At 35.8% G+C, this 10129-nt stretch overlaps 1 protein-coding gene across 7 annotated transcripts in view; it reads left to right on the top strand.

The window, feature by feature from the left end:
- XRN1 (5'-3' exoribonuclease 1) overlaps nt 1-10129 on the top strand; it is a 203104-nt gene that overhangs the window by 155016 nt on the left and 37959 nt on the right. For all 7 annotated transcript variants that reach the window (XM_014542160.1, XM_014542162.1, XM_014542161.1 and 4 more), the window contains 3 exons: nt 1599-1655; nt 1790-1922; nt 4389-4458. In XM_014542160.1, coding sequence (XP_014397646.1) covers nt 1599-1655; nt 1790-1922; nt 4389-4458 — 260 coding nt within the window. The remainder of the gene's footprint in view (nt 1-1598; nt 1656-1789; nt 1923-4388; nt 4459-10129) is intronic.

Here is a 10129-nt window from a genome sequence, read left to right as displayed (position 1 = left end):
TGGTGCCGCAACCTCCCCATCGACCCTGCCTTGAGTGTGACAGGGGGCGGTGCCCCAACCCCCCAATCGGCCCTACCCTGAGCGTGACTGAGGGTGGCATCGCAACCTCCCGATCCGCCCTGCTCTGTGCATGACAGGGGGTGGCGCCCCAACTCCCCAATCGGCCCTGCTCTGAGCCTGACCAGGGGCTGCACCTAGGGATTGGGCCTGCCCTCTGCCACCCGGGAGCAGGCCTAAGCCAGCAGGTCGTTATCTCCCGAGGGGTCCCAGACTGCGAGAGGGCACAGGCCGGGCTGGGGGAACCCCCTCCCCCCGCCCCCCGAGTGCACAAATTTTTGTGCACCGGGCCTCTAGTTTCTATAATAAAAGAAAACAGGCTCTGCTTAAAGGCTTGAGTGTTTTACAGTATATAAAAACATGACCTCTTGCCTGGCCAGCATGGCTCAGTGATTGAGCATCAACCTATTGTGATCAGGAGGTCACAATTTGATTCCTGGTCAAGGCACATGCCAGGGTTCCTGGCTCATCCCCAGGGGTGGGTGGGAGTGGAGGGATATGCAGGAGGCAGCTGATCACTGATTCTCTCTCATCATTGATGTTTCTATCTCTCCCTCTCTGAAATTAATAAAAATATATATATTTTTTAAATGACCTCTGTAGTGTATGATCTCTGTAACTAGGATTATTTTGTCCTTTTGTACTTATTTCCGTAAGTTATGTTCTAAAGATAGGTGACTGCCATGTAAGTAAACTGCTGTCATTTTTCTTATAAGTAAGAATTCACTTCCAAAAAATATAATGTGAATGATAGTTATGGATTTCAATGGGTATAAATTATCCTCACATTTTTATTGCGTAAAGCAGGTAATATTATTTCCATCTCGTAGATAGAAGAAACTGACACTCAAATTAAGTTTGAGTTGGCAGAACTAACAAATAGCAAAGAGAGTGCAAAAGTCTTCTTCTAGCCCTTGCCAGATGAATCTGTTGTTTTGACCATCATCCTGTACACCAAAAAATGCAGGGCGTGTGTGGGAGACAATTAATGGATGTTTCTCTATGTCTATCTCCTTGTCTCTCTCTCTCTTCCCCCCCCCCCCTCTAAAATCAATTATATATTTTAAAGTTTTCTTCCAGCATTTTTTAGAGGATCAAAAAATTTAAACATCAAAGCCAGTTTCATAATAGATTTCAAAAACAAGGATTTTATTAAATGAGTGCCACTTTTTTAGAAGTAGCCACAAAAAAATACAGTATTATAGATCAATACTTTATACCTTTTAGAAAAAAAGTTTTTGTTGGCCAAAACTTTTAGAGTAAAAGCATTTGAATAGGATAGCACTTACATAAAGTTCAAAATAGACAAATCTAATCTTTGTGTTAGAAGTATGGTTACTTTGAGGAAAGGTAGTAACTGGGTGGGATGGAAGGGAATTGAGGGGTTTTTATGTTGTGCTTAGTAATGTTTTGTCTCTCTTGAACTAGATGTGGTTATACATAATTTTGCATTTTTCTATGTCTTACACTTCACATTTTTTACTGTAAGAATTTATTATTCCTCCTTCAGATATAAATATTTAAAATGTTTACTTCCTCAGCAAAGAAAGAATAATAAGAAGGTACGGGTGACAGTGAAGCCCCATTTGCTGTACAGAGTAAGTTTTCTGTTAAATAATTCAAAGTTGTTTTTACTTGGAAAGTATAGAAGAACCAAAATGTTTTCAATATATTATTAGAGTCAATATAAAATTAGAGTTAATAGTAATAGTTTGAGCTTTCTTCTCTTCAGCCTTTAGAACAGCAGCATGGAGTCATTCCTGATCGGGATGCAGAGTTCCGTCTCTTTGACCGGGTTGTGAATGTGAGAGAGGACTTTTCGGTGCCAGTTGGCCTTCGGGGCACCATCATAGGAATTAAAGGAGGTAATACCTCAGTACTGGGCAGGTTGTCAGCTGCATTTATTGTAGAGTAAAACACAAATTTCTGTGTCATATCTAAACAGAAAATGACTCTAAGTTAGGAAAAACACTAAATCCTTGTATGTTTCAGTTCATTTTTGTTTTAGTTTTCAGAGAAAATTTTATTTTCTGTCTTGTGTAATTATCTAGGAAACGATTAAATGAAGGGAAAGTTGAGTAAAGACTGCTGAAAATGTGGTAGCTTGTATATAACACATTAAAATTATACAAGACCTTAATGGGTATGCACACATTTTCATGAAACTGAGAAAAGTTTCATCATTTTTCTTAAGTTAGGCTTTCATCTAGTTTTGCTCAGAAGTTTACCTCAGTTATCATTGTAATCTCTTGATTTCTGTGGAGAAATAAACAAACATGAAGTGTTAACTCATTTACAGTTAAAAGATTTTAATTAAATATGCATATTCATTTGAATTTTATGAATTCAAATTACAGGTAGATCATGAATATAAAACAGACCTATCAATCTGTTGCACAATGTGCATATAGGTAATACTTCTGTACTATATACTTAAAAGTAGTTAAGGAAGTAAATTTTATGTTGTGTTTTTTATTTAAAAAAATAAATAAATTAGAAAGTGCTGAGAAAAGGGAAGAGCAGCCTAAGATTTCAGTGTGCCTGAAAGGGAAGTCTGGACTAAGCAACTTTGCAGCAGAGATTCCAGAAAGAGTAAACACAGCATAAAGCAACACACCAGGTGTCCAGGGGTCACAGTGCTGGCAGCACTGCCACTCCACGTCTCAGGCAGGCCATGAGCCTAAGAGAACTGCTTACTCAGTGCCAACACTGCCAGGTCCTTTTGCATTTTGCATTTAACTCTCAAGTGTTATTTTCTCACCTGAGAGGTTAAGTGACTCACCTGCCTTTACACACATGAGTGGCAGAGCTGGGATTTGAATTATTTCACCTCATTCTTACCTAACTTTGAGCAGTGTGGTTCTTCACATTTTTCATCTTCACATCTTCTTAGGATCTTCCCTGCTTACTTGACTCTAAAAGAGAATTTTCTTTTCTGAATGTTTAAAAATAATTTCTTGGATATATTTTTGGCTTCTGGAAGTGGAGAGAGGAAGGTCAGGGCTAGGTGTGGTAAGGGTCAGATGGCTGTAATGAAGCAACCCTCCTGCTGCTATCTGCTCAACCCCCTGAATCAGCTTTTCAGACATGGAGCTTATTGGATTGTACTCTAGTTAGGTTGTCCTGATAAAGACCTTAGGAATCTGATAACATGGAAGTTTCCTTTCTTCTGACAGCTCCTATCAGTAATAGTGACTGCTTGGAATTTTGTCTTGAAGGGTTTTAAAGCTACATCTATCCTGAGTGGAAAAGAGCTCTGTGATTGATTAGCGATGTCTGCCATGGGCATGGTATAGAAAGGGGAATATTTATTATTACTGCCCTCATCCGAGACCTCATCTCCATAGTCATCTCCACTAAAGGGATGAATAAATGTCAATAATTTTTTGAAGAAGTGGTTCCTCCCACAGACTGGAAATGGGAACCTAGAAAGTGGACCTTCTTAAAGTTTAGATTTTAGGTAAAAGTGTCAGGTTAAAAGGTACAATGGGATGAGTTCTGCAGGCCTAGTTTCAGCAATGAGGGACTGGGGGTCGGGGAGACATCCTCCCACCCATTCCAGAAGCTGATGTAGTATTAGAAATTGTGGTTGTCAGAGAAATAGAACCAGTATAATGGAAAGGTAGTGGTATGGGGAGAGGGGAGGAAGAGAGTCAATTCTGAAGTTATGTGATAAACTCTTATTAATTTGGGCTTAGAATTCAAAACGTTATTATAACTAGTTATTTCACTTTACCTTGGCGTTCTGGGTAAATTTAATATTTACAGATATATCTTTCATGCTCTCTCCCAAGTTTGTCCTTCTCTGCTCCTAAGTTTATTGCACCAGTGTCTTTGTCCTGAGTCTCACGTCTCAATTATGATGTCTATAATCTTCCAGGTCATTATCAGCCAGAACCTTGGAGTCATCTTTGGTATCTCCATCCTTTTTATCCACATAGGTCACAAATCCTACCAATTCTATCTAATAATATATTTGTTCTTTCCATTCTACTCCCAATTCCTGCCATGTTTTCAAAATTTCATTGTCTTTTGTCTTATTGGAAGAACTTTTAGACTGAAAACTCTAAATTATATCTTATTTATTCTCTTATTATGAATCATTTCAAACATATACAAAAGCAGAGAGAAAAGTTTATTCCTCACAGCATCTGATTTAAAATATTATTTTACTTTAAATAACAAGTGAGATCATCTGTAAGCTTAGTTACTTTTCATTTACTGTCTGTATTCCCCTACATCATTTTTTTTTGGTAGTTTTAATGCTTTTTAAATTTTAAAACCTCATATGCTGATTTTTCATCATATGATTTTTCTCTCTTTTTTAACAGCTAATAGAGAAGCTGATGTCCTATTTGAAGTTTTATTTGATGAAGAATTTCCTGGAGGCTTAACAATAAGGTTTGTATTTCCAGATTACAATTATACTTTCTGAATATGTCCCTGTGACCAGTGACTTTTCATTACTTGTTTGTACGGTTTGAGTTCCTATTATGTGTAAGACATCATACTTGCTACTAGGAATGTAACGGTGAATAAGACAGACATGTTTTCTATCCTTGTAGAGCTTTTATTTTTGTGTGGAAGATAATTAACTGACTACAGTATTAATTAATTACGTTGTGACTAATTCTGGGAAGGAGAAGTTCAGGTTTCTATAATAGTATGACCCTGATAGTTCCAGAAAGGTGGGACTTAAAGAATGAATACTGGTTAACTAGGGAGAGAAGAAAAGTGACAAGTAGTCAAGAAGAACAAATAGCACATGCAACAACATTTTTACCCATTCAAAAAACTGAAAGAATGCAAGTGTTCCTGAACTTCAGTGACTGAGTAAGATTAGAGTCAGAGAGAAAAGCAAGGACCTCACTGTGCAGGAACTTTTAAACCAACTTTCAGGACATGTTGACAATCTTGGTCTTCATTCTTAAAGCAATGTGAAGCCATCAAAATCAGAGATGTGGCATTATCAGTTTTGCACTTTGAAATGTTTAAATAACTTGAAGAATACAAACGTTTTTGAATTTAGTAACATTAAGTCTTCGTCATCTGTTTATGTAATTGTGAGTGCTCGAGCTAGAGTGGGCTGGTGTGAGGTATGAGTGGCAGGTGTAATAATAGAGACAATAATTGAGCTGACTCCTGAGAAGTTTGACTATGAAGGGGAGAAAAGAGAACCAGAAATTAGGGGGTTTAGAAGAAGAGTTATTTTTTGTTTTAATTTTATATTTAAATTTATCTTATTTTTATTATACTTTTATTTTCATTTTTATTAAATCTATTGGGGTAACATTGGTTAATACTATTGTGTAAGTTTCAGGTGTTCAACTTTATAAACATCATCTGTGTACTCCATTGTGTGCTCACCCCCCAAGGTCTAGTCTCCTGTTGTCACCATATATTTGATCCCCTTTACCCTCTTCATCTTCCCCCTAGCTTCCTGCATTCTGGTACCCGCATTCTGTTGTCTGTATCTATGAGTGTGTTTTGTTTGTTCTTTTTAAATTGAAGTTATTAGGGTTACATTGATTAATTATATAGGTTTCAAGCACAATTCTATGATACATCCTCTGTATATTGTGTTGTGTGTGTTTACCCAAAGTCTAGTCTCCTCCCATCACCATTTATCCCCTCTTTGCCCTCTTCTACCTGCCCCTATCCCCCTTCCTCTGGTAATCACCATACTGATGTCTGTATCTATGTTGTTTGTTCTTTTGTTGCTTTTTTTTATATCCACATATGAGAGAAATCATATAGTTCTTGTGCTTTTCTGTCAGACTTATTTCACTTGGCATGATACTCTCAAGATCCATCCATGGTGTCACAAATGGAGATATTTTTTTCTTCTTTATGGCTGATTCGTATAGCTATCTTCTTTATCCAGTCATTGGTCGAAGGACACTTAGGTTGTTACCATGTCGGGGCTATTTTGAATAATGCTGTAATGAACATAGGGGTATAAAATCTTTATGAAACAGTGTTTTCAAATTTTTCATGTATGTAGCTAGAGGAGAGATTGTTGGGCCATATGGTAGCTCTATTTTTAATTTTGGGAGGAACCTGTGTACTGTTTTCCATAGTGGCTGCACCAATTTACAGTCCAATCAGCAGTATATCAGGTTTCCCTTTTCCCACAACCTCTCCAACACTTGCTATATCTTGTCTTATTGATAATAGCCATTCTAACAGGTGTGAGGTAGCATCTTATTGTAGTTTTGATTTTCATTTTCCTAATAACTAGTGGTGTTAAACATCTTTTCATGTGTCTCTTGGCCCATCTGTTTGTCTTCCTTGGAAAAGTGACTATACATGTCTCTGCCATTTTTAAATCAGATTTGTTGTTGTTGAGTTGTGTGAATTCTTTATATATTTTGGATATTAACTCCTTATCAGAGTCTTGTTTGCAGATATCTTCTCCCTTTCGATCGGTTGCCTTTTTGTTTTGTTGATGGTTCTTTTGCTGTGTAGAAGCTTTTAGTTTGATGTAGTCCCATTAATTTATATTTTGCTTTTACTTCTCTTGCCTTTGGGATCAAGTTCACAAAAACCCCTCTGAGACCAATGTGTATACCTATGTTTTCTTTTGTGTATTTTGTTTCACGTCTTTTGAGTTAATTTTTATGTATGGTGTCAGATTCTTTTGCATGTGGCTTCCATTTTTCCCAGCATGGTTTATTGAAGAAGCTTTTCTTTCTCCATTGTATGTTTTTGGCTCCTTTGCTGAAAATTAGTGACCCATATATGTGTGGGTTAATTTTGGGCTAACAGTTTTGTTCCATCGGTCTGTGTATTTGGCTTTTTCTGCCAACACCATATTGCTTTGATTACTGTAGCTTTGTAATATAGTTTGAACTCAGGGAGTGTGATACCTCTGGCTTTGTTTTTTCCCAGGATTGCTTTGGCTCTTTGGGGTCTTTTGTAGTTCCATACAAATTAGAGAATTTTTTGTTCTATTTCTGTGGAAAATGCCATTGAGATTTTAATGGTGTTTGCATTAAATCTATATATTGCTTTAGGTTATATGACTGTTTTAGCAATGTTAATTCTTCCAATCCATGAACACAGAATATTTTTCCATTTCCTTGTGTCTTCAATTTCTTTCAATAATGTCTTGTAGTTTTCAGTGTATAGCTTTTTCATTTCCTTTGTTAAATGTATTCCTAGGTGGGGTTTTTTGTTGCAATTGTAAAGGGTTTTTGTTTTGTTTTTTCCTTTTACTATTTCATTGATACTATATAGGAACACAGCAGATTTTTTTATATTGGAACACAATGAATTTTTGTATTTGACTTTGTATCCTGCAACTTTACTGTATTTGTTTATTGTTTCTAATAGTCTTGGTGGAATCTAGGGTTTTCTATATAGAGAATCATGTCATCTGCAGATACTGACAGTTTTACTTCTTCATTCCCAATTTGGATGCCTTTCATTTCTTTCTCTTGCCTGATTGCTCTGTTACACTATTTTGAATAATGGTGAGTTTGGACATCCTTGTTTTGTTCCTGACCTTAAAGGAAAAGCTTTCATTTTTTCATCAAGTATGATGTGGGTTTGTCATATATGCCTTTATTATGTTGAGGTACTTGTCTTCTATATTAACTTTATTGAGAGTTTTAATTATAAGTGGATGTTGTATCTTATCAAATGCTTTTTCTGTATCTATTGATATATGATTTTTATCTTTTGTTAATGCGCAGTGTTTGATTTGCATATGTTGAGCTATCCTTGCATCCTTTGAATGAACCCCACTGGATCATGATGTATTATGCTTTTAATGTACTGTTGCATTCAATTTGCTGGTATATTTTTAGGATTTTTGCATCTGTATTCAGAGGTATTGGCCTGTAGTTTTCCTTTTTTGTGTTGTCTTTGCCTATTTTTGGTATCAGGGTTATGTTTGCCTCATAAACTGAATTAGCAAGCATTCCCTCTTCTTCAGTATTTTAGAATAGGTTGAGAAGGTATTATATCTTTTAACTTACTGGTGAGGCCATCTGGTCCTGGACTTTTGTTTTTTGGGAGGTTTTTGATGATTATTTTAATCTCCTTACTAGTGATTGGTCTGTTTAGATTTTCCAGTTCTTCATCATTCAGTCTGGGAAGGTTATATATTTCTAAGAAATTTTTCTTCCAGGTATTAAATTTGGTGTCATATAGTCTTGTATTCTTATATAATCTTTTATATTTCTTTGATATTCATTGTAACTTCTTTCATTTCTGATTTTATTTGGCTCTTTTCTTTCTTGTTGAGTCTAACCAGAGGTTTGTGAATTTTATTTCTTTTCAGAGAATCAGCTCTTTGTTTCACTAATTTTTTTCTATTATCTTTTGTTCTCTATTTCACTTAGTTCTGCTCTAATTTTTTTTTTTATTTCCTTCCTTCTACTGACTTTGGACTTCATTTGTTCGTTTTCTAGTTCCTTAAGGTGTAATGTTAGATTATTTATTTGAGATTTTCTTGTTTCTTAAGGTAGACCTGTAATACTTTAAGTTGTTCCCTTTTTTTCTTTTTTGGTTTGTTAATCCTCACTCGAGGATATTTTCCATTGATCTTTTAGAGAGAGTGGATGAGAGAGGGTAAGACAGAGAGAAACATCGATGTCAGAGAAACACATCAATTGGTTGCCTCCTGCTCACGCTCCCAACCAGAGCCTGGGCTGGGGAGGAGCCTGCAACCAAGGTACGTGCCCTTGACCAGAATCGAACCCGGGACCCTTTGGTCTGTAGGCTGATGCTCTATCCACTGAGCCAAACTGGCTAGAGCTAAACTGCTCTCTTAGTACAACTTGGCTGCATCCTAAAAATTTTGGTGTCATAATATCATTTTCATTTATCTCTCCTTTAATTTCTTCTTTGATGTAATGGTTGTTCAATAGCATGTTGATTAATTTCCACATATTTGTGGTTTTTCCAGCTTTCTTCTGGTAATTGGATTGTTTTAATTTAACGTGGGTGAGACTTATTCAAGTCTGTTTGGGGGAGCATTAATAGAAAGAAAGTTTAAAGTTCCAGGAAAAAGATGATGACAGAATGAGAGGCACCATGGAATATTAGAAAGTATAGGATCTTTCACTTACCTTTCAGTTACCTTGAGTAAATTTGTTAAAAGCATTTTGACCCTCAGTTTCCTCATGTATAATGAAGATATACTTCACTAGGTTATTGTGAGAATTAAATGAAATCTTTTCCAGTTTTCCTTTCTCCCTTTTAAAAAACTTACTGAAAAACTGAACTTAGTTTAATTTTTCTTTTTCTCCATTTTGATTAGTGAGTAATTAAAAAAAAATTGATTACCCTTGATAGCCTTTTGCATAAAATCACAGTCTTCTGTTCTTATAAAAAAAAAGGATTTCCTCTTGAATGCTGTTGTTGTTTATCAATTTGAATGTGCTTGTTACCCAAAGACTTTACAGTTTGCACTCTTCACATGCAGCAGTAGAGGCTGCATCCCATATCTGATTTTATCTTTCATGAAAATGTTTGGTTACCAATAACCTCAGCCCAATTACTTTGAAAATTTATTTTTATGATGATTAACTTTTCTCTCCATCTTTTTTTGTCTCCTAGATAGAGGCAGATTTTTTGACTGATAGAGAACTGTGTAAAAGATTACCTGCCTGCAGTATATTCATTTCTATAGTGCAGACTCTTTAAGGATAGTTCTCACAAAAACATTTCCTACAGATTTTTCAGAGTTCTCATAAAATAAATCTATTTCTTCATAATCTTGTAATAAAAGAAAATTGTATTAGAAAAAAGCAGGTGATAGGGTTGAAAACTTTTGATAAGAGAAGGCTTATTTTAATATCTAACACTTTTATTAAGGTTAGGAAGGAAGGAAATTATCAATATTTATCTCTTAAACCTTTTCAGGTCCAGAACTTTAAATGAAAAGATGAGGATAAAAGGGGGCTGGACTTAACAAATGATCAGAAGGCAAATGTGATAAAAGCTAACATTTGCCTTGTTGCAGTGATGGCGAACCTTTTGAGCTCGGCGTGTCAAAATTTTGAAAAACTCTAACTTAACTCTGGTGCCGTGTCACATATAGAAATATTCATAATTTTTTTTG

The sequence above is a fragment of the Myotis brandtii genome, unplaced genomic scaffold, assembly GCF_000412655.1.
Source record: "Myotis brandtii unplaced genomic scaffold, ASM41265v1 scaffold291, whole genome shotgun sequence".
NCBI classification, from domain to species: Eukaryota; Metazoa; Chordata; class Mammalia; order Chiroptera; family Vespertilionidae; genus Myotis; species Myotis brandtii.
The sequence above is the reverse complement of the archived record's forward strand: the minus strand, read 5'-3'. Positions and strand labels throughout refer to the sequence as shown.